The 25,218-nt window shown below is 43.0% G+C and overlaps 1 protein-coding gene across 5 annotated transcripts in view; it reads left to right on the top strand.

The window, feature by feature from the left end:
- The window catches only part of ZNF407 (zinc finger protein 407), a 454,851-nt gene that overhangs the window by 307,613 nt on the left and 122,020 nt on the right, over positions 1–25,218 (top strand). For all 5 annotated transcript variants that reach the window (XR_011379296.1, XM_008261471.4, XM_051851877.2 and 2 more), the window contains one exon: positions 5,175–5,353. Coding sequence is in view for 4 of the 5 variants with exons in the window: in XM_008261471.4 (XP_008259693.3) it covers positions 5,175–5,353 (179 nt within the window). In the remaining variant the exon portion in view is untranslated. The remainder of the gene's footprint in view (positions 1–5,174; positions 5,354–25,218) is intronic.

The following is a 25,218-nucleotide window of genomic DNA, read 5'->3' as shown; positions in this document are numbered from 1 at the left end:
ATGGGCTATAGACATCTTTATTGCTAGGCTAAATGCTAGCCTACTTGATGGTATTCATAGACACTGCCTGATTGTTCTCCAGTAATATTCACTCACTGTTTGCCAGGTCCCTCTAGGACTATTGTTAGCCCCACATTTTTGCCACATCAGCTGACGACCACAGTCCTGTGACCACCTCCCCAGTGGCTTTGAGTGGGCAGTTGCTGTGTGGGAGGAAACAGAGTAATGCAGACTGAACAGACCTGAGATAAACTTCTGCAACCTGCTAATTAGATTCACAGGGGAGAGACAGGCTAGCAGCATGTAATATCCATTCCTGGATTACCTCCAAATAGCTAAAACATTGATAACATTGATAAATGTGGTATTTCATGTCGGGAGCGGGGGGGGGGGGGAGATTGACTTTAGTAAATGGTATAGAAAAAACTGGATAGCCCAGGGTGTCCACACTTAGCCACACCTTATAGGTTGATTTAAAAAAAAAATTAATGATTAATATTACATACTGAAGCTACGTGCAAGTGCTAGAACCAAATTTGGGACAAGTCTTTTATAACTTCCAAGTAAGGAAGCTGTAGAAATAGAGGTGAGGGGCCAGCACTGTGGGTAGTGGGTAAAGTTGTAGCCTGCAGTGCCAGCATCCCATATGAGCACCGGGTTGAGTCCCGGCTACTCCTCTTCTGATCCAGCTCTTTCCTGTGGCCTGGGAAAGCAGTTGAAGAAGGCCCAAGTCCCTGCACCTGAGTGGGAGACCCAGAAGAAGCTCCTGGCTTCAGATAGGCACGCTGCAGCCCTTGCGGCCAATTGGGGAGTAAACCAGCAGATGGAAGACCTCTCTGTCTCTCTCTCTTCCTCTCCTTCTCTCCGTGTAACTCTGACTTTCAAATAAGTAAATAATTAAAAAAAGAATGAAAGGAATGAAGTTTTATTTTAAAGATTTGTATATTCATTTACAGAGAGAGATGGCAAGAGACAGTGATAGATCTTACATATGCTGGTCCACTCCCCAGATGGCCAGCATTGGGCCAGGCTGAAGCCAGGAGCTTTCTCCATGTCTCCCATGTCAAGGGCAGGGACCCAACTACTTGGACCATCTTCCACTGCTTTTCCCAGGTCATTATCAGGGAGCTAGATGGGAAGAGGAACAGTCAGGACATGAGCTGGTGCTCACTCACATGGGAGGCCTGTGTCACAGGTGCTTTTCCCCTCAGCTGAAAGCCATCACGGGAGTTTGTGTAACTTGGGCTGCATCCAGAGATTGGAGGCTAGAAAGGTTGGCAGATTTCAGGACTTGAGTGTGAGGGAGCTGCACTGTACTTAGCGTTTCTTCGGGTTGATCCTGCCTTTCCAGTTGCTTGGGCCTGAGCAGGGCACACAGTTCACCTTCCCCTCTGTTCTCACAGCAGCCTTGAACACCAGGGGGTGGGGCTGTAGCCTACAAAGAGCTTTCGCCACTCTCTAACTCCTGTGTGACAATTTGTGCTCACATCCATTTGCCTTTCGCTCAGGGAGAAGATAATACAGAGACCAAATTTTTGGTAATTTGATACCATTAACCTTATTTTGTATTTAAGCAAGGGCATCTTAGGGCCAGCATTGTGGTGTAGCTGGTACAGTGGCCTCCGCAGTGCTGGCACCCCATAGGGATGCTGATCTGTATCCTGGCTGCTCCACTGGAAGTGGCCATCCGGGGAGTGAACCAGCAGATGGATGATCTCCCCCGCCCTCCCTCCCTCCCCCTCGGTCTCTCCCTCTCTTTTCCCCACCCCTGTCTCTGTAACTCTGAATTTAAAATAAGTAAATAAATCTTAAAATAATTTTAAAGCAAAAGGACATCTTAGAGAATTGAGGTAATTGCCCAAGATCACAGAGCCAGCACCTAGAAGGGTTTCAAGTCCCATGCTGGGAGTGGACCCCAGGCTGTTTCTCTTTATATGTAGTCATATATATGTTATACTGTACAGCTTAACATGCGTGTGATATATACGTATGAGGACACAGGTATGGAATAGTCCTTAGTAACTTTTCATATCTCAGTTTCCAAGGGGCAGGCATTTGGGGCAGCTACGAAGACCCCTGTGAAGACACTATTCTGGAGGGTCTGACTATGAACACCAGCTCCTGACTCCAGCTTCCTGCGAGTGGCTTCAGGAGTTGGGTCCCTGCCACACGTGGGAGATGCAGGTGCAGTTCTCAGCTCCCAGCGTCAGCCTGGCTGAAGCCTGACCCATTCCTGGCCATTGTGGGTTTTGGAGGAGTGAGCTAGCAGATAGAAGCTCTGCCTGTTTGCCTCTCAAATGAATAAAAATTTTTAAAAATTATTTTTTCAAAAAGTCAAGATCCAAACCCCTTCTATCATATTTCATTTTATTTTCTTAAATTTTTAAAATAAGGTTCTCATGTTTTTAAACTCTCTCTCTGACTTTGCCTTCCTCTATATGCTCCTCACTAAATTCATAGTCTCCTGTTAGGTTCCATGTGCTGTTGAGGTACTAAGAGATACTGGCTCATTTCGTCCAAGATACACCCTTCTTGAAAGTAAGATATTCTGTCTTCCATGTCATCTCTTTCCTCCTTCACCGAAGTTAGGATTCAGTGCTTGTATTGTTCCCTATTTAGATGTGTGTTATACAGTGAAATATGTGTATTTAGGCAATTTTAATTTCTTCACCAGATCAGTGATGGTTTTGGTGATGCTGGATGCCTAGCATTTTACATGAGGAGATAATATTGGTGGTGTCACAGAATCCAGGGTCCTAATAAACAGTGCTAATTGTGGACAATAGTAGTGTTTTATTTTCTTTCTGTAGTTTCAGTAAACAGTGGTGAATGTAGGGGGAGTCTGTCATTCTGTTGAAAACTGGAGACCTATAGAAGTGAGGGAGTAATTTGAAACAGCTCACCCAGCTAGATCCAGAATTCAAAACAGGGGCTTCTTCCTTTCACCTATCACAGACGTTGACAGTTGTGTTGTCTGCCTTCAAGCATTTTCCTTTTCTTTTTATAAGATTTATTTTATTTATTTGAAAGATAGTATTAGAGAGAGAGAGAGAGGGAGAGAGAGAGAGAGAGATCTTCCATCCATCAGATTACTCCCCAGATAGCCACAACAGCTGGGGCTGGGCCAGGTGGAAGCTGGGAGCCAGAAGCTTCATCTGAATCTCCCAGGTTGATGCAGAGTCCCAAGCTCGCATGTCATCCCCTGCTGCTTTCCCAGGTTATTAGCAGGGAGCTGGGTAGGAAGTGGAGCAGCTGGGACACATCTTGGGTGTTGTAGGGGGCAGCTTGGCCCCACGCGCCACAACTCTGGCACCCAGGTATTTTTTATGTTACCTCTGTCCCTGTGGTCCAGAGCTGTTCTCCCAGATATTCACACACTGAAAAGCATCCTCAGCCTTGCCTTCTCCTCTGAATGAAACCCACTGCTGTGGGCACACGGGCGTTGCTGCGGACCTCGCCAGCACTCTCACCGGCCACACCTGCTTCTCCAGTCCCTCACTGTTGTGCTGTTTACTTGCTTCTCCATGGAACCACTTTAATTTTTTTTTTTAGATTTTATTTATTTATTGGATAGGTAGAGTTACAGACAGTGAGAAGGAGAGGAGACAGGGAGAAAGGTCTTCCATTCACTGGTTCACTCCCAGATGGCTGCAATGGCTGGAGCTGTGCCGATCCGAAACCAAGAGCCAGGGGCTTCTTCCAGGTCTCCCACATGGGTGCAGGGTTCTAAGCACTCAGGTTATCCTCTACTGCTTTCCCAGGCCATAGCAGGGAGCTGGACTGGAAGAGGAGTAGCCAGGACTAGAACCGGCGCCCTTATGGGATGCCAGCACCACAGGCAGAGGATTCACCTGCGCCATGGGCCCACCCCTGGAATCACTTCAAGCAGTCTCCAGCTGGCAGGGCCTTGGGACTCCTTTACATTCGCCAGGCTAGTGGTGGTATGAGAGCTCATTCTTATGTCCTAGCTAACAATAGAGGATTTATATAGGAAGCAGATCTGGTAATGCAGTAGTGACATGAAAGAAACATCTTATCTAGATTTGCTCTAAGTTCTAAGCAAAATTAAGCATCCAGCTTGACAGCTGCCCACAGCAGGCTGAAAATACCTGGGGACAAAATCTCTAATAGTTCAGTTCCTCATCTTGTTCGTAGAAGATGGTGCTGTTATTTTAAAAATTTTAAAAGTGTATTTGTTTTATATAAATCATTATAAATGTGTTTGGAAAATAAAGAGAAGTGTAGATGTCAGTATAGCTGCATTTCTTTCTAGTTATTCCCGCCCCCGACCCGGGCATAGAGATTTGATTTGTCTGGTTAGTGACTCTACCCATGTTTACTTGTGCATGTGCCTTTTTTCATGATAGCGTTCCTAGAGAGGGGAGGGAAGTAGCAAGAGAAACTTCTTCTATCCAGTGACAGGGAAATCCCGTGGTGCACGATGCCCAAGTTTTGGGCGCACAGCTCCTGATGAGGACGAGAGCTTAGCCTTGCCGTCCCAGTTTTCTGGTGTCTACGCCTTTCTCATTTTGCAGGGAAGCAATAGGAAAGGGGAAAGGAACTGTCCTCTCAGTGGCAATTTGGCATGTCCTTGTACTGCTCTCTGACACTCTCCAAAGCCTGGAGGGCCGTGGGAAGCTGAGCAGCCTGCGTATTGCCCAGATGTTGGTGGGGCAGGCAGATGTGTCTGCTGTGTGTCTGCCTTCAAATAATCCTGGAGCCTTACTTAGAAGCAGCTTCTTAAGCAGAACTTAAAATGATCAATGTCTTTGTTTCCCAAATGCTCTAAAATCAGTGGAGGCGACAGCGCTTCCCTTTCATACCAGTTCTCGGTGGCGGCTAGGTGTGTTCCTGGGACAAGCACACACCTTCACTGCCCTCAAGTGGTACCAGAATAATTTGAGATTAAATAACAGGACCTGGGATTTTTTTGTATTTCTGGTTTTAGGTAGAAATGAACTGCTAAGGTAAAAGACTAACTTAGAAATTAGCACGTAACATAAAAACTACCAGCTGCCTAGGGTTAACACATTCTGCAAATGAACCGTACATGGATGCGGCACTGAGACTCGTATCCAACATGTGGAAGGCCTGCGTGATGTGAGCTGATCATTGGTGGAATGGTGTCACTGGTCTGCCCTTCACATCACTTACTTTGCTTTCTCTCCTGGTAGGTCAAACTGTGCTGAAAACATCCGCAAGCACATTTTACACACTGGCAAGCATGAAGGGGTCAAGATGTACAACTGCCCCAAATGCGACTACGGCACCAATGTCCCTGTGGAATTCCGAAACCACTTGAAGGAGCAGCATCCTGATATCGAAAACCCTGATCTCGCCTACCTGCATGCTGGTAAGGGACTGAAACCTTCAAAACACTGGCTTTTACAGGGTTTCGTTCAGTTGGTCTCCGTACTTGTGGTGTCATTAGTGCTTCCTCATTTCCTGTGTTAACGGGCTAGAATATGCTTCAGATCTGCTTCAAGACCTGCTGTTCCTCAACTAAGAAAACAGCGCAACGCAGCTAACAGCAAGTAGACAGATCGCAGTTCAACTGAAATTACAGTAGTTGTATGAGCCCATATTTCCACTCATTGGTAAAATTTTTTTACAGAAAAACAATTTGTGATTCACAATGCTGGACCCTACTGAGGGGTGCCAGTGTTCTCCAGGGCCGAGCTGGAAGGGCGAAGAGTGCGATGGAGGACAGTGAGCCAGGCGCTGTGGGGCCCAGGGTTGCTCCTTTCCCAGAAATTAGGAAGGGCCGTCACCCGCATTTCTGGGAGGTGCTGGTGCTGCCAGTGGCTCCAGCCAACTAGGTTCCGAGTCAGGCAGGCTGGGATGTGTCAGCAAGGTACTCACGTCAGGGTGAAATGGAGCCGCTTCTATAGCCCTGCTTTTTGTGTAATTAACAAGTTTTCTTTGAGTGTTGAGTTCTTTCGTGCAGAACAGTAAAATGACGGATTGTGAGTGTGGGGACCTATTTGAGGATGCACTTCACCCTGAAGTAAATTTCGGGCAGTGTTCCAAAATTGAGGCCACACAGCACTGTCATTAAACCCCGCCCAGGCCTGGTTGACCCATGCTGCGGAATCTGGAAGCTCCTGGAAGCCTCTCCTTCTCCCTTCATTGGCCATCTGACCTCACTGAGCTTCGGATTTCTCCAGTGTGGTGACCCCTGCTTAATAGGGCTTGGCTGTGAGACTTGGCACAGAACACTGTGTGCCCGTGGTGGCCAGTGCAGGGGGCTGGGGGCTGTGGTGCTGAGGGTGTGAAAGTCAGTAGAAGGCCCACCAGCCTTTGCTTTCAAAGATTTCAGCAGTGTTTTCTCTGGTCTACCTTAACAGAAATAGAACTTACAAGTACATAGAATAATACTCCTAATACATTTGCCAATGTGTGGGTATAAGGTTAGTATTTCTTCAGTACTGATGTTTTCTTTTAGACTTCTCAGCTTGTGTTCCTATGGGCATCTTCAGAAAGGCAGTGTCTGCCTTAGAAACAGACAAAAGCAGAGGTCTTTGCTCTTTCTGTGTTGGTGAGGTTGTGTCTGCAAAGGTTCTGAGCTGGACAGTACCGACCATACACACAGATAATGTCAAGTTGAAACATCCCTGGCCATCTGTAGCTGTGGGTTCTGCTGACAGTCCAGGAGCGGAGGGCACTGCCTGTGAAAAGAGGTCCTTCGCAGAACGCTGAACAGCTTGCGTGTCCGCGGTGGCTTTGCAGCAGAGAGCCTACTGCAGGTGGTGTTGCTCCGCCGCTTGCCAGTGCAGGACTGACAGACCCATTGCACCAGTTAGCCTTTCAGGACAGGTGAGCCTGAAGTCAGGTATCCCCAACTTTGAAAAGAAGCAAATGCGAACCGAGGAGGACAGCTCCCTGGAGACACAGGAGTGCTTGCGGCTGGAGGTGCTGCCCTGTGACCTTGGCCTGCCTGCCTCCCCATTACTGGGCTGCGGGTGCTGACTGCGCTTGGCAGTGCGCTTGGCGATCTCACTAGTTGTGAACAAAGGGTCAAGAAAAGCATCTAGTTTCCGTGTGTGTGTGTGTGTGTGTTGTACGTGTGCCTGTGTAGTCCTAGTTTTCTCTTGATGTTTCCATTAAGAACATGTTTCTGCACGGTACAGAACAGTTCTAAGTGTGCACGTCACAGAAACTCCGACACAGAGGCTTTGACTGCTGCCCCCCACGCACAGCAGCGTGGCTGCTCAGCAGTCGCTGGCTTTGGCAGACTAAGCTCGTCACGAGGAGACTTTACAGAAGTGGAGTTTTCAGGGACTTCTTCAAAGCCTGCAGTTCCGAGTCTTTGGTGCATTTCTGTGTGAGCCTCGTTTCGCACTGCTGTGTTTCCGTGGTGTCAGGTGGTCGAGGGACGCGGGGTGGGGGAAATGCGGTGTGTGTCCTCGAGGGGCAGGAAGCCGTACTCCTGGAGAACCCCCTTCGATGCACGTACCAGCATGTTGAGCAATTTGTCATCCGAAATTCAGTGAATCGCACTATGCTTTTCTGTTATTAAAACGTTGAGTTTAGAATGATCCTGTGGCCCCAACCCCACCTCACCAGTCACTCTCACATGACCAGGCTGACCATGTATCTGGCATGTAAAAATCCATTAGAAGGAAGACATTTCATAACAGCATAAAAAACTGGAAATAGTGTGCTTTGACGTATTGCAAATTTTAGTTGAGATAATATTTGGAAATTTATGTATTAGAATAAGGTGTTTTGGTTTTTGTTTGAAAACAATTCTCCAGAAAGAGGTTTTTAATTGGTTCCTCTGCATTAGTGTTTACCTGGAGTTATGTAGGTGTTTTAAATTGAGTATTTACCACAAAACTGCAGCTCCCTAGACGCAGTTCCAATCCCTGCTGTGTCAGTTTGTGAGGCTGGGTGTCCTGAATGTGTCTGAGTTCCTACCTCCTTATCATGTGTTTCCGAGTTTGAATGAGTTAGCCCTAGTCTTCTACCTCTAGCACTCTGTGTCTGCTGGCCATAGCCTCTACAGTAGCATAGGGTCCAGCTTACACTGATCATTCGTATGACCTATGACTTCGGAAACTTTTAACTCTGTGGGCATCAGTCCTCCCTCATACCGATGTCTGCCACACTCTGTTCATGTAGTATCTGTGAGATACCACTGTGTATGAACTCAGACATGTTAATACTGAGATTAAACAGTTGCTCAGTTTAACCATTATCAGGCACAAGTTAAAGAGTCATTGTATTTTTTTTAAAGATTTATTGATTTATTTGAAAGTCAGAGTTACAGAGAGAGAGAGAGAGAGACAGAGATCTTCCATCTGCTGGTTCACCCCCAAGATGGCTGCAAAGGCCAGGGCTAGGCCAGGCCAAAGCCAGCAGCCTAGAGCTTCTTCCAGTTCTTATGGGTGGCAGGAACCCAAACACCGGCCCATCTTCTTCTGCTTTTCCCGGGTCATGTTAGCAGGAAGCTGGATCAGAAGTGGAATAGGGACACAAACCACTGCCCAAATGGGATGCTGGCATCGTAGCCAGTGGCTTTACCTGCTTTGCCACAGAGCTGTCCCCTCATTGTATTTTTGCCAGTTCTCTTTGGGGCTAATAGAATGATTTTGGTATTATCTTCATTTGGTACTCCAGAGAATTACAGGCTAAATGTGAGTCTTAACTTTAGTTGTAGCCCTATTTGAAACACAGGACAAACATGACATATTTATCTTTTTAACCATGGGTTATTTAGAAATGTAATATTTAATTTTTAGGCAGTTTGGGCTTTTCTAGTTGTCTTTTTGTTAACTATTGGAATAGTAATAGAAATGGATTTCTAACTTAAATTTACTATGTTTATAGAACATAATCTGAATTATTTCTGTCCTTTGAAAATTGTAGCCTTTCTTTATGCCCTGCAAGTGGTGAGTTTTGGTAAATGTTTGAACTACTCCAGAAAGGAGGATAAACCCGGTGCTGATTGGTGCCACAGCCTGTGTGCCCTGAGGATCCTTATATCATGTTTGTGCACTATGTTGGTCACATTGCCTACATCCTTATTGTTCTGTTCCTATCAGCTGTTAATAATGATATATTAAGGTTTCTCATTATGATTGTGGGTTTGTCTAGTTTTCTTTTTGATTCTGATTTGGCTTTACGTATTTGGAAAACATCACTAAGTACCCAGAATTTTAGAATTGTCTGATATATGTGCACGTACATGCATACATAGTAAAGACTATATATGAATTCCCCTATAATTATATCTATAGCAGTATGTTCTGCCATAATTCTGTGTTTCATATTAGTATGACTAGTCCAGCCACATCATAAATAGCATATAGTTGCATTTTTTTTATCTGCTGGGATGATGTAAATCTTATTCATGAAATATTTAGTCTTTTACTTAGTGTTTGTACTTAATGTAATTATTGGTATAGTCATCACAATAAAGGACCAAAACTGCTACATATCCATCAAATAGAATGAAATTCTCCACATTAGGAAAATGAATGGAATACCACTGCAGACAACAAGACAACAATAGAAAGTTCTTGTTTTAGTTGTTCTTGGGATGAACTAAGCCAGACACAAAGGAGTCCATTCTTTGGATTCCATTTATCAGTCCCTGGGATGACACAACAGTGCTGATAACGTTCTGTTTCTTGATCCTAATACTAGGACATGCTTGTGTTCAATTTGAGCAGATTCATCAAGTTCTCCTATGAGCTGTATGCTTTTCTGTATATACTTTTGAAAAAATTCTATCCTACCACCCTCCAAATCTCTAGAGTTTCATTTAAGCCCACCCTAGGTTTAATATAATGAGATTTTACAATCATAATAACCCTCACAAAATTGACATCAAATTAAAAGTGGCCAGCGGGTGCCAGGCGTTTTAGTTTGCAGTTAGGCTGCCCACCGCCATAATCGGACTGCCTTGGTCTGAGCCCCAGCTCCCCTCCTGACTCCAGCTTCCTGCTAGTGTAGACGCTGGGAGGCAGCAGGGGGTGGCTCAGGTGGTTGGGTCCCTGCCACCCCTGTTGGAGACCCCCCGATTGAGTTCTGATTCTGGCTTTGGCCTGGCCCCGCCCCCGTCAGTGTTGGTATTTGGAGAGTAAATCAGTGAATGGGGGCATCTCCACCCTCCCCTGCCTTTCAGATAAACTTTTAAAACATTAAGTGTAATCAGAACTCTTTCTTGTCAGTGAACATTACAGGATTTTTTTCACTTTGGTTAAATTCATGTAGTCTGAAAAATGATCTTGATTTGATCTCTACAGTTTACCAATTATGTTTTTACCATCTCTCTTATCCATGAATAACCTGGGCATTCATTTATTACACCTTGAGAAGAATTAAATGCGTGTCTGTGTTTGCACCACAAATGACCCCAAAGGAAAGGGAGGAAGATGGCCGCGGCCAAGGAGAGGGCGGGGGTGACTGCTCTGTCTCTACTCATTGTGCCTGAGAAGGAAGAGATGTCTTCCCGCCGTTGCAGCTCAGAAGGCCTGTTGCTATGGAAGCTGTGGCCAGTGCTGGTGGGTGAATGCTCCCTGGAAAACCCAGCTTGGTGACTCCATTTTCCCAGAGAGTGAGCTCGCCATGGAGAAGTGCAGCTGGCTTAGTTGTTTCACAGTTCCGTCTCGAGGCTGAGACTCCAATGCAGTAAATGTGTATGCCTTTTCTAGAGGTAATGACCAAGTGATGTTCTTCTTTTCAGGAGAAATGAAGGATTAAATGATGATGGTATTTGATTAAATGATGATGGTATTTTCCCTAATTTCCTTTATTTTTCTGTCAAACTTTTATATCACTTTTAAATCAATTTTATCTCCATCAGTTCTTAATATGTTAAGACTGAATCATTTTAATGTGTACATTAGATCATTACCTATACGGAGTGATAGCATATGAATCTATCATACTCCCTCCACAAATTGGGATTTTCCTATTCTTTTCAAAGATAATCAATTTTTGTAGCCTCTGAAACCATATTATTTAACTGCATTCCCTAGCATTTGCTTTGTAACTCAGTTATAAGAGTAACTAAATCAGTATCATTAAAACTCTGCTTACCAGATTTTTAAATTCCATCCATGTGTGTCACTTTATACCTAGGCAGATTAATTCTCATATTCACCTTTGAGCCCATTTGCTGAATCTATCGCAGTTCCGGAAAGATGGCTACAACCTTTTTTCTGAATCCTTCCAACTTATTTAGCAGATTTCTTAATATAAAAGTGTTTCTTATCATTAATGAAAAGTATTAGTGTTATGATATGGACAGCCGTGTAGAACATAGTATTTTCCTGAATTCTTCTTGGCCTTCTATTTTTAACCCAGCTACTTTCAGCCTCTTTTGTTAGTTGGATGCTCTGACACATATCATGACATTTTGTACGATAATTCATTTTATGAAAAGGTCCAAAAATCTCAGAAAATCCTGACAATTTCTCATTGGTTTTTCCTCACATAAACCAATTATTACTTCAACCTAAAAAGGAAGGAAATTGTTTCTGACATGATTGCCTTTGGTAAATCCATGCTGACTCACTCCTGTTAAGTTGTACTTCTCCAAATGTATCATTAAGTTCATCCATACGTATCATCTCAGATTTATTTCCTAATATAGAAGTGAGGCTTACAGGTCTGTAATTTTCAGCCTCTCCAGAGATCTTCCTTTTTAACCTTCAGACTGGATTCCTTGTTTTCCAGAATCTCAATATGTCACACTAACAAAAGACTCCCTAAAATAATTAGCAGTTCAGCGAGCTGGTTCTTTTACCCCAGACGTCATCCATGGGTTAACCTCCTGCTTTTCTCACCTGCGTTGTTCCCTTCAGACTTCTGCCTCAGTGTCTGACAGCCCTGCTGTGACCATGCCCGCTCAGGGAATGTGCAGTCTGGGCCCCTGGTCCTTGTCTGTGCTCTCTTCCTTGTTCTCATGCCTTTTGGAGTTCCTCAGTTTGGAACAGAAAGTATGCCATACTCTGTGGTCAGTGGGTGAGTACTGTCAGAGAAGTGTTTCCCAAGAACTCAGTTTCTTCAGAAATATAATTGGTCACCAAGAAATTCTGATTGTGAACATCTATCAGTAAATAATTTATGAGTTTAGCAGATGTGTTACTTCTGCAATGTTTCTTCTGTATTGAATAATATACTGAACTAGGTCTTTTCAGAGTCTTCTTAAGATACGTCCTTAAGTATATTTAATCTGCTTAAAAACAAATAGCTCCTCTTTTATCCTTTCTTCAGTGTGTATGAAGACGTCTCTAATCGCTTATCCTGATGCAGCAGTGTCTCTGTGTCTCTGGTCCACCTTCAGCCACTTCCTGCCTGTGGTCCTCCTGGAGAAGAGTGATCCCTGTGGTCTCTCGTTTCAGTGGCTAGTGAGAACTCCTGAAGACCTCTGTCTTCACATGTAATCCCATTTGCCTGTTCAGTTACAGAGAAAGAACTCGGACAGGTAGTAATAGCGTCTGTGCCACTACATCTCCAAAACAAATCTGTTTGATAGGTATTACTTCCAATTTAATGATTTTTAAAATTGGATCTCTCAAGTGGTGTAGCTGCCGAGGATCCTGAGGACAGCGTGGCTGAATCTAGGTGCTGACGGTGTGCAGGCACACTCCAGTTACACCGTCCTGCACGCGGAGGAGCTCTGGAATCACTGTGTCAGGGGGTAATGCAGTTCTTAGCGTGGAGATTGTAATTCTCAGATTTCAGGTTACCTGAATACAGGTATTAGGAAGTGGGTCGATCAATAAGTTTTAAAACATCACGGTAGATGTTTTCACAGTTGTACCTCTGCTGCCTGGTACAGAGCCTGCCGCCCAGGCAGGCGTGGGATGGAGTGAAGTGAACCAGGTTTCAGAGTGGACTTAATCACCACGGGGATCCTCTCCTGGAGCCAGTCACGCGGCCATTCTGCGCCTCTTTCCTCAACTGCGAAGTCAGTAGCAGTGTTTTTGTTTTCTTTTGAACATCCAATCCAAATAAAATCAAATAACTCAATTAAACACACCTTGTTCCAGGAACACCAATAGGCCTGACTGAGATGTCTGAAATTCTCATTTTCAGTGAATCCAGGTCCTTAGGTCACTCGGGCTCACCCCTAATACATCATCTTAAGGAGTTTTGTTTTGTTTTGTTTTGCTTCAGATATAAAAAGAAAAGGGTGTCCTCTTCTGTCTTAGGAGCACGAGGCAGGTGAAATTAACGTGTGCTGTTCAGAGCCGCATTTCAGCTTTGGTTTGTGATTCTCGCCTCGCTGCCACAAGGTGACAGAGAGCCGGGCAGTGTGACTACCTCATCAGCAGGTGAATTGTAATGTTATCAGGACTATCGTTTGCAGCATTCATGATCCGGGTTCTGAAAGTTAAAATAGTTAAAAAAGGAAAAAAGAAGGAAACAAAATTGTGATCTTATCCCCCATGACAACTTCATTTATCAAAATTTTAACACAAAAAATTGATTGTGGAAAGTTACAGTGGGGACAGTATGATTTTTATCAGGTAATTGATGTGGCTTTTACTTTTATATAGACCTTTTATCAACTATTTAATTCAATATAATTTATATATTTAAAAAATTTCCACACCCTCACATGCATATTTTAACCCCAACCAAAAGACAGTTTTTAGTATGAGGGGAAGAAGGTAGATGTTGACAGCTCGCGTTGCTATGACTGCATCACAGGTCATTGTTCCCACTGAAGCAATTTCGTGAAGAGAAGCATTACAGTTTTTTTCAAATTATGTGGGGAATTACATGTATTTAATTAGTACTGAAATTTAGTTTATATATTCAGATTAGTATTCCTTGGCAACTTCCTTTTTTTTTTTTTTTTTTCTGTTTGCAATGAGTAACGTTGTCATTAGGAAGCTTTCTTTCCTTTTGGTTTTAAAAAATAATTTTCAACTTAAAGAAAAGTTATGAAAGTCACAGAGTTACCATCTATCCCATCATAAGTAACCATAGTGCAGCTATAGAAACCAAATACACAAGCTCTGGTACAATTGTATTTTCCACACAGTATTTCTTATTCAAGTTCCCTGCTTTTCTTCTCACGTTCCTTTTCTTTTTCAGAATTCAACCCAGGACCCAATGTCCCCTTGGTTGTGTGCTCCCTAGCCTCCTTGTGTCCATGACTGCCTTTCACGACCTTGCCACTTTTGAAGAATATGGTCAGTCGTTTTGTGAATGTCCCGTGATTCGGATTAGCCTGCTGCTTGTTCACAATCCAACCGAGGCAGCACAAGCAAACCCTGGAAGAGGGGCTGCCGCCTCAGGGCCCCGTGGCGCTTGATGGTGCTGTCTCGCACGGTGGGATCTTCTGGTTGTCCCTTTTTAATAGATGCGTGCCTCGGGGAGATGCTTCACCCGATGGGCGTGGCCCGTTTCTCCACATGTCCCTGCTAAGTGTGACGCTGGCCCGTGGATCTCACCCACCAGGGTCTGAGATGTGCAACGGAGCGTTCCTCGCCCTCGGCTGCTTCTCCAAGCAGTTCCAAGGGTCCTTCTGTGGAGAACTCGGGCCCTTCTCCCAGTTATTTTTCTCTTCTCTTTATTTTCCCCACTGTGGACTTCATCCATGCTTTTGAGTTGAGCACCGTCGGTATTTGTCTTCCTGCTCCAGCTGCTCCAGCCGTGGCCGCTGTGCCATCTGGCAGGCAGGCTCGTGTCTCCTGCGATGTGCCTCTCTCCCGTGATGGGCATCTCTTTATTTTTGGGTGCAGTGTTCTCGGGGCTCATCTTGTGTTTTCTATACCCTGGTGCTAAAGTCAACCGCCTCTGTCTTTAAGGAGCCCTGGCTCCTTTGATTTGAGAATTGTATTTATAAACCAAGATTTGTCCACAGTGTATGCTCACTGCTTCTAGACCCTCTCAGCAGAGTCAGGAGTGAATGCTTTTATGCCAACCCTTGCATTCCTGCCAGTGTTCATAGTTGCCTCTCCCTGTCTGTCCAGAATGTAAATTGGCTTAGACCTAAATAGAACTAAAGCTGTAAAAGCCTTAGAAGAGATACACGAATAAATCTTTGTGACCTTGAATTAAGCAGTCTTGGATGTGATACTGAAAGCTCAAATGACAAAAGGAAAAAAATTAGATAAATTGGACTTCACGAAAATTAAAACCTGTGAGGTTTCAAATGTTGCCATGATGAAAATGAAAGGGAAACCTAAAATGGGAGAAAGTAGTTACAATAATATCTAATAAGGGACTTGTATCCATGATCTATTCCTTATAACCAGGGTGTGTGTGTGTCGCCACTCTACTATGGCAAAGCAAACAAGCTAATTAAAGAATGGGCAAAGGATCTGAAAAGCCATTTCCCCAAAGAAGATATGCAAATGGGCAGCAAAACACGGAAAGGCAGTGCCGGATCAGTGCTTGTAGGAAAACGCGCTTCAAAGCCAAGTTAAAAGCCCACATCGAGGTCGTTTGTTGGCTCTGGTGGTTATGGTCAGAACATCCACATGCGGGTTTCTGAGTAAATACCTGGGTCACGTGCTGTGTGTGTGCTTACCTCTTGAAGAAAACGTGGACTGTTTTTGAGAGCACGTGTTCATCTTATAACTGACAGCAGTGTGCTGGGGATTCTTGTACGCGTCTTCACCAGCATTTAAATTATCCGATGATTGTTTTCAAAAGTGATTCTTTGTGGCCGGTGCTGTGGCATAGTGGGTATAGCTGCTGCCTGCAGTGCCGGCATCCCATTTGGGAATCGGTTCGAGTCCCAGCTGCTCTACTTCTGATCCAGCCCTCGGCTATGGCCTGGGAAAGCACTGGAAGATGGCCCAAGTCCTTGGGCCCCTGCTACCACGTGGGCGACCCGGAAGAAGCTCCTGGCTTCAGATCAACTCAGCTGCAGCCGTTGCAGCCATCTGGAGAGTGGACCAGAGGATAGAAGACCCCTCTCTCTCTCTCTGTGTGTGTGTGTCTCTGTCTCTGTCTCTCTGTAGCTCTGCCTTTCAAATAAATACATACATCTTTAAGGAAAAAAAAAGTGATTCTTTTGGGCCGTTGATTAGGGTTTTAATTGGTTCTCACTGATCACTAATGATGCTAAAAAATTGCTGTCTGTACCTCTTTTGCAAAGCCTCTGAGCTGTTTGGCCTCTTCACTGGGTTGGATTATCAGAGACTTATTTCACTGTATGTTTGTAACGAAGGATCCTCGTCAGAAATAGGGGTTCCTGTCTTTTCTTTCAGTTTGTAGCTTGTCCCTTTACCCCCCTTTGCACTATTGCCTTTCACAGATAAAAGTTTAACATAGTGTTTTTCTGTATGGTTTGTGATTTTGATGAAGTATCTAAAAACTGTTGCTTACCTCAAGTTATAAATCATAACTCATATACTTTTCTTCTAGAAGTTTTATGCTTCCACATTTTACTTTGAAGTCTGTAATTCATGTGGAGTCATATTTTGTATAAAACGTGGTATAAGTCTAGGTTTTGCTGTTTGCATGTGAGTGTCTTTCTCACTGAGCAACATTTGTGGAAAACAATATCTTTCCTCCATTGAATTGCCTTTGTGTGTTGAGGAAAATGTGTTAGCAATATTTCTTTGGGTCAGTTTCTTTACTTTCTATAACCATAGCAATCTCTACAGTTAAGCACACATAGGTCTCAAATCTTATTCTTAAAATGCCATAGTTGGATACATGTAATTCCCTTCCATTTCATGTATCCCATCTGTTCATTGCTCTGTGTTCTAATTTAAACTCATCAAAACTGTATCTGATTTGTCTCTTGTCTTTTCCTTCTCTTCAATGACTTTCTGACTGAGGGAAGCTTACTCAAAAATATTACAGACAATTGAAATGAGATTTGGGTATTTATGTTCAGAATGTAGTGCTCAGTGAAATTATTAATTCCTTATACTATGAATAAGAGATGTTTTCCTTCATTGCTTACAATATGATTCTTCTAATGAGCTTTGCTATCACTATAAACAGTCACTGATTCAAAAAGTTTATAGAAAATCTGTACTGTGAAGAAAACTATGACTGGATTTCACATTTTTGAACAAAGTAAATTTCTCTTTTAATTCTGTTTTCCCTGAACTTTTTGAAGTACTCTTATATGTTTTATCCGCTGAGTAGTCATGCATTGTTTAACACTAGGAGAAGAGTAGATAATTTCGTTGTTGTGTGAACTACAGTTAACAAACCATGCACAGCTGGTCTATATGGTGTGTACTCCTGTACCATGCTGTGGCCTGTTGCTCACAGAGCCGTGGTGAGCATAGTGACCTGAGATTAAATCAAGCCCAAGGGTAAAGGGTGCAGTCAGGAGGCGTGGTGGGTTGAAGCTGTGTGAGAGGTGTCACACTGCTCTACAGTAGACCTTTTGTTGTTGTTGTTAAGTAGAAGGAATGTGTTCTGATAACCAAATACATATAAATATACAAAAGTACATAAACTCGGAATATTATTATTTATTATCAAATATGTACTGTAATTATATTGCTGTAATTTTATATGATTGGCAGCATATCAAATATGTACTGTAATTATATTGCTGTAATTTTATATGATTGGCAGCATGTCTGTTTAACAGCATCCCTGCAAACAGAAGTGATGCGTTGTCCCTCTATAATGTTAAGATGGTCGCAGTGTCACTAGTTGACAGGAACTTTTCAACTCTGTTGTAATCTGATCACCATCATGTATTTGGTCCCTCCTTGACTAGAGGTCATTGTGTAGCACATGGCTATATTTGTCTTGTGAACTAAGACATTAGCTTTAAAAAAAATTACTCCTGCTACCTCATGGCCATTAGGCTATCTCCTGTTAAATGGCAGGAAATAGCCTGTTGACAAGGATGTGGAGAACCTGAAGCCCGTGTTCCTGTTCATGGTGCAGCTGTCAGCAGTGCAGTGCAGCAGCTCTGAAACTCTAGCACACTCTTACCATGTTGTCTGTTATCAGTGAGTCCTGCATTGGGGTAAACACACAGAAGAACTGAAAGCAGGCTTTTGAAAAGATTTCTTACATGCATGCTTGTGGCAGCACTATTCACAAAAGCTTAAAAAGTGGAAGCAACCCAGATGCTTAACGGCAAAAGGTTGGTAAACAAAATGTGGTATATTTACTGGCATATTATTTATTCTTAGAAAAAATGAAATCCTGGCACATGCCGTGACACGGATGAACCTTGGCAATCTTACACTAAGTAAAATAAAAGCAAATCACAAATGAGCAAGTTCTGTGATTCCATCTATACATGAGGTCCCTGCAGTGAGACAAAGTGGAATAGTGTGTGTCGGGCTGGGTGGGGGAAATGAGGCATTGTTGAATGCATGGAGTTGCACTGTTACAGGATTATGCACTTCTGGTAGTTTTTTGTACAACAGCGAGAATATACCTAACACTAGGAAACTGAAGAAAAATGACTAAAATGCTAAATTTTGTTATTTATATTTTAATAGAATTTTTTTAATTAGAAAAACAAAAATTACTCCTGTCTTCTCTATTTTCCACTCAAGTCCACATTCAATAGGCCTCTTGGTTGGTAAGGGGTCATTTAGGGCAGGGATTTGATTGGGGTAGGGAAAGTAAATGGGAAACAGGTAATTAAAGAAGTGCGCTGATTGACGTGAGCTTCCAAAATTAAGGAGACTAAACAGATATGTGAGACATGCTAACCAGCATCTGAAATTATAAATCTTTGGAATAAATCTTACAAAATTAACAAAAATATGAAATAAAATATTTGATCTTACAGATATGCTTGCGCTTTCTTATTGTTTTCTTTATTCTAAGAATAAAAACATTTAGATACATTATCTTAATAGATGTAAACCCATCATTGTAAAGCAGTCACCTAAATTACCTAACAGCTTTTCCTGCAGAATATAGCATAGCCCCCAACTAGATAAAATGTTATTTTTGATGGCTGTTCTAGATCCTTCCTGAAAAGCTCTGCTCAGACAAGTTCACTCTTGTCACAGCTATTAATGCCATTTGTTGAGCAGCATGTCAGTATGACTGGCAGAGAATCTTCCTTTTTTCTCAGGAAAATCATAATTTTAGTGCATGCTTAAAATAAAAACGTAGCATAAGTGATTTCCTGTTTGTATAGGAAGAGGCACGATTCCATGGCAAGCAGTGCAGATTAGTTCAATCACATTGCATAGAATATAAAATTTAATTTTAATCATAATGGGAAAAAACTCTTCTTTGGGGACTACCTTTCAGGATTTCCTCCCTTGCCTAATTTCGCTGAGTTAAAAAGAATTACAATACCAGCTTCTTTCCAGAAGTTGGCCAGGAAGAGATAGGAATTCACTTGTCTTAAATAGAATTCACTTCTCAAATTAATTATACAGATTCTTTTGCATCTTGGAATAAGGTTTATGTCAATTAATCTCTTTTATGATAAATGTCTTGGAGTGATTCAATAAGTTAATATTTGTAAAGTACTTAAAATAATGCCTGGCATATATTAAGTGCTCTATAAGTATTTAATTAATAAAATATATAACTGAAATTACTCTATGTCTTCTATGTTCTTTTTAATTAGACCAGTAGGTGCTGCTCTTGAGTGACAAGAGTTGATACTCCAAGTTATATTTTATATTAACATAAGTAACTTAGATTGTTGGCACAACTTGCATATTTGCATTTAAATATGTTTTTCTTTTGATAACATTGTATTCCCTATTCTATTGAAATTATTTCTAATACCTAGAATATTTGCTTTAAAGAATTTGTTAGTATAAAATGATGATGACATGAAAATGCTTCAGATTGAAATTTTAGTGTATGTTGGTTGTATTTTGGTTAGTTTCACATAAGATTTATTGTTTAAAAAGACAACATACTCATAATATTTCTCATTTATCAGGTAGTAAAATACCATATTTTAATATTCTTTATCCTGGTAGCTAAGTATTTGTTGAATCTATTAACGTTTTTACACAGCAGTTAGTTAGTAATGTACTGTGATACTTCTTGGTGTTTTGCAGATAAACTAAATAAGCTTTTGTTAGATTAACCTTGAAATTCAGACAGAGCAGACTTCATGTTTAAATCAGGGGCCAGATAGAATAAGTACCAGATATAGTCCCTTATGTGCACATTTAATTGTAATTAAATTATTGCGACTTCTAAGTGCTCTTGCTGTTTAAAGGAACATTGGTGGTAGTGTCTGCTACAGCGATGGAAGCGTTATCTGTAACTTGTGCGGCTCAAGTGTAAACGAAGATGATTAATCTTAAGTGCACAAAGGCAAGTTGAAGAGTCCTTGATTTCCTACGAACTGGAGAAATGGGAGAGGAGCGGAGAGGAGAGGAGAGGAGAGGAGACAGGCGGGAAGCAGTGAGCCGGGAGGGACCGCAGGGTCAGGGACGAGTCTGTGAGAGAGCCGGGTGAAAGGTGGGGTCGCACAGCTGCAGTGAAAGGCTAACGGGAACGGAAGGGCTATCAGCATGCTGGGCTTCTTTTTGGTTTCCTTTGATGTTTTGCTAATGTATCATCTTCGTATTTCTAACCTTTTCTTCTTATGTCCCGTGAACAATGGGTTTTTGTGATGTATGCTTTTAGATCACGAATCTTACCAAGAAGTAGAATTCAGCTCAAGGAGTAATTTTGGTTTTAGGTATAATTCTGTTATAGTACATAATATATTTTCATTTTTTGCTCCAGTTTCTCTATCTGTGTCTGAAAAAAATGTGTTAGAAAGACATTTTAAAGGTGTTTTATGTTCAGTTTGAGCATACCAGATTTTGTAATGTCTTTTTTACATTGACAAAGACATTTGCAGTCCAGGGGCTATGTATTTTTATTATTTATGGCAGGATCAATTTGGGTGTGTTCATCTTCCTGGCATTAAGATGCCTAGATATTCACCCTGTTACATTAATATGCATAGTCATGTTCACCCAAAGTGTAGGAAACGGTATTTTATCATTGTAGTACAGATAAGTTGAATGTTTGGCCTAAAGGTTTTGCAGTCAACATGAAATCTCAACATATGAATTTCTGCAGATGTTTCTTCTGGGTGTTTGGGTTTACTTACCTCCACTCTGCTTGTTTACCCTCATTACTAATGTCTAAGTCAGCCCTGCACTTCCACACAGTGAAGAAAAGACCATTATTCCCTCCCCACAATTTCTTTTTTAAAGATTTATTTATTTATTTGATAGGCAGAGTTAGAGACTGAGAGAGAGAGAGAGGGAAAGACAGAGGGAGAGAGAGGTCTTCCATCTTCTGGCTCCTTCCCCAAATGGCCTTAATAGCAGCAGCTGTGCCAATCTGAAGCCAGAAGCCAGGAGCTTCCTCCTGGTCTCCCTCATGGGTGCAAGGGTGAATCCAAGCACTTGGGCCATCTTCTACTGTCATCCCAGGCTGTTGGCAGAGAGCTGGACTGTAAGAGGAGCACCCAGCACACGAAACGGCACCCACATGGGATGCTGGTGCCGCAGGCAGAGGCTTAACCTGCTACACCACAGCACCGGCCCCTCATTCCCCACAGTTTCTAGCACTTGAGGAAGCAGCGTTTCCTCTGAGTTTCCTGTAGCGTGTGGCCACTTCCTTGTTTTGCTGAGGCAGACATGGGGAGGCTCCTTGTCTGTGCTGCAAACTCTTTCTTTCAAACACACCCTCCCCCTGCCCTGGACACATCAGAATTCTACAAAATTCAGACCCGAGGATATCAGTTACGGAGGGTTTGTGCTATGGATTCAGAATAGGAAGGTATCCACTCCCTTTCAGAGACACAGCTCTCTTTAGTACCTCCAAATTGTTAATTAAGAAATCATTTTTGCTATATCTGATTTTTAGCAGTGAGTGGACGTTCATTAAATAGGGGCACAGATCAATGCCCGACTGCCGTGTGCAGCCTGTGAAGCAAATGCCAAAGGTGTTTTGCGAAGGCTCGTCTGGGAAACGGTCCGTGAGGGCCCTGGCAAGGCTGCCCGAAGCACCTTCTTTCCACTCCCAAGCTTGGGGTCATTTGGAAAGGAACGTCGCTTTCCTTCCTTCTGATTCTGACTAGCTGAGCACGTTCTGTGTGGTAACCGTTCTGTATAAGCGCTTGCTGTTCTCCAGATATCAAGCTATTATGTTTTGTTTGGGAGGCAGACACAGAACCCTCATCCAGTGGTTCACTTCCCAGATGCCCACAAGCCAGGAGCTGGGAACTCCGATCCGGTGTCCCAGGTGGGTGGCAGGAGCTCATCTACCTCAGCCATCAGTGCTGGCTCCCAGAGTCCGCAGTAGCAGGGAGCTGGGGCTAGGTGCTGGAGTCAGGTCAGAGGTCAAACTTGGGCATTCTGATGTGGGACACTGCCACCTTGACTCTGAATGGTATCCTAACCACCAAGCTACATGCCCGCCCGTAAGCTGTTTGTAAGAATATCATCTCATTTAATTTTCAGAATAACACCATACTAGCATTATTCATAATTTAATGGAGTGGAGGGGGATGAGATAAAGTAATTGGCTCAAAATTATATGACTTAGTAATACAGTTTGAAGCCAGCCTTTGGTTTCAAAGAAACCACTATTATGCCAGATAATTGACAGCGTTATATTTGATACTTGGATTAAATGTCACCATTTGTGGAGGTTTTATTGTCAGGATTCCACCCCAGAGGCAGAACCACTTTGAATGACATAGAATAAGAGATTTATTATAGGGATCAGACCTTTCGTAATTGTGAAAATTAAAACTTTAAAAGTGGTCCTAAAAGTACACCCACTTTAAACCAATTTTTTTTTTGACAGGCAGAGTTATAGACAGTGAGGGAGAGAGACAGAGAGAAAGGTCTCCCTTCCATTGGTTCACCCCCAAATGGCCGCTACGTCATTGTTCTCCCATGCAGGTCAGGGCCCAAGCACTTGGGCCGTCCTCCACTGCCTTCCTGGGCCACAGCAGAGAGCTAGACTGGACAGAATCCGGCGCCCCAACTGGGACTAGAATCTGGGGTGCCGGCGCCGCAGGCAGAGGATTAGCCTAGTGAGCCGCAGTGCCTACCTAAACCAATTTTTAAATGTGTCTATATTTTATATACGTTAAATGTTGGGTTTTCTTGGCAAAATACTATGTATTGGTGTACCAGGAGGGTAGGTCACTAAATCAAAGACTGAATTCTGAAGATTAAGTTTCAGAATTTTAATTATATGTCTGGAATTGAATCAGTCATTAAAATTTCACAGATATCTACCTGCTCTCAAATATATACCATGGGAGAATGTTTCTTTAGTTAAGTCGTACTTGCAAAACGTGGAAGCACTCTATTCCACAATTCCCATAGCTTGCATGCTCTGTTATTGTCATTCCATATAACAGTGGTATCATTCTGTATAGCAATGTTATCTATGAAGTACTCATTCAAGATTAGTGAAGCTTTGTTTTATGAATAGGTTTAAATAAATTAAATTTTAATTCATTTAATTCACTCCTTGTTTTTTTTACCTAGTTCAGTGGTTTCGCCATGCCCTTATGAGTGGGCCGTATAAAAGTCAGCATGGTTACATTCTTCCTTTGACTTCTTTTCGAACCTTTGACCTTACTTACCATATCCATGCAGACATCATAATCTCCCTAACATGTTTCCCCACCGACATGGTGATCTCATTCCTAGTATCACGCCTTTAGTGTGAATTGATTGCCTCCACAAAGACTATACTTTGGACCACTTCAGTAATTAATTTTTACCATACGTTGGTTACAAATCTAAAATTTAGACTTTGTATATCTGTTGCCTCGAGGTGGGTTTCCATGTAGTATTTATTCAGTGATCTTCCCCACAACTTCCTTTTTTATTATTATTTTTTTATTTTTTGACAGGCAGAGTGGACAGTGAGAGAGAGAGACAGAGAGAAAGGTCTTCCTTTTTGCCGTTGGTTCACCCTCCAGTGGCCGCTGAGGCTGGCGCACTGTGGCCTGCGCACTGCGCTGATCTGAAGCAAGGAGCCAGGTGCTTCTCCTGGTCTCCCATGCGGGTTCAGGGCCCAAGCACTTGGGCCATCCTCCACTGCACTCCCGGGCCACAGCAGAGAGCTGGCCTGGAAGAGGGGCAACCAGGACAGAATCCGGCGCCCCGACCTGGACTAGAACCCGGTGTGCGGGCGCCGCAGGCGGAGGATTAGCCTAGTGAGCCGCAGCGCTGGTCCCCACAACTTCTTGATGGTGTCTGTGAGATTAACCTTTTGCAATTAAGATGATATCTTTGACACATAGTGTGCCCTCTTAGTTCTTCTTAATTCTTTTTTTTTATACTTCCAACCATTTTATTTTATCCATTTACTCATGTGCCACTGCACTGGTACCTTTCAGACGCTAAGCGCTGTCCCATTTATCCTTAGTAGTCATGCTGAATTTTTCTGTCCTTTTTAATATTTAGGTTTTATTGGATGAATGTAGATTGTACCGTCTCTAACTGTGTCTTAAATAATTGCCACTTACGGGAATTAAGAACTACAAGGGAAGGAAAATGCTGACCCATAGACTAAGCAGAGGGAGAAAACGTTCCCACTGGGTCCAATTTCCTAAGAAGGACCATCAGGATAGTGGCTAGGGCCTGAAATTATGGTCGGAATGACCTCTAGAAAATGATCAGTTCACAAAGGAACTTGCCTGTGTTTGCACCGAGCAAATAGGGGTAGGAGTCGTCACTCCACCGGAGACAGATAGCCCTCCCTTGTCCTTGGCTGTGTTACAAAAGCACAAGAGGAGAAAACAATGAGCACAGGATAGTTTACCTTGTAGGACAAGAGGTGGTCTGGGGTTACGAAAGCTACTGCATGGGTTCCTTTTTGATGCAGAAGGGGAGGTTAGTAAAGAGCCCTAAATAGTAGAGGTGCACTTTTGGTCACGTGTGTCCATTTACTGAGGCATAATTTTCTTTTTTAAATGTTTATTATTTTTATCTACTTAAAAGACAATGAGAGAGAGGGAGACAAATGGACAGAGGGAAACAGAGCTCTTCCCTCTGCTGATTCACTCCCCCAAATGCCTGTAACAGCCAGGGCCTAGGCCAGGCTGAAGCCACGAGCTAAGGACTTCATCAGGTCTCCCACATGGGTGGAGGGCCCAAGCACTCGAGCCATCGTCGGCTGCTTCCCAGTGTGCATTTTCAGGAAGTTCAGTCAGAAGCAGAGTAGTGGGGCCTTGAACTGGTCCTCCATAAATGGGGGGGAGGGGTGCAGGCTTCCTAAGTGGTGGCTTAACCTGCTATGCCACAACACCAGGTATGATTTCTGTTACTTGTAATACGTACTCATTTATCTTAA

Source organism: Oryctolagus cuniculus, chromosome 10, assembly GCF_964237555.1.
Source record: "Oryctolagus cuniculus chromosome 10, mOryCun1.1, whole genome shotgun sequence".
Lineage (NCBI taxonomy): Eukaryota > Metazoa > Chordata > Mammalia > Lagomorpha > Leporidae > Oryctolagus > Oryctolagus cuniculus.
This window is presented reverse-complemented; position numbering and strand designations above follow the sequence as displayed.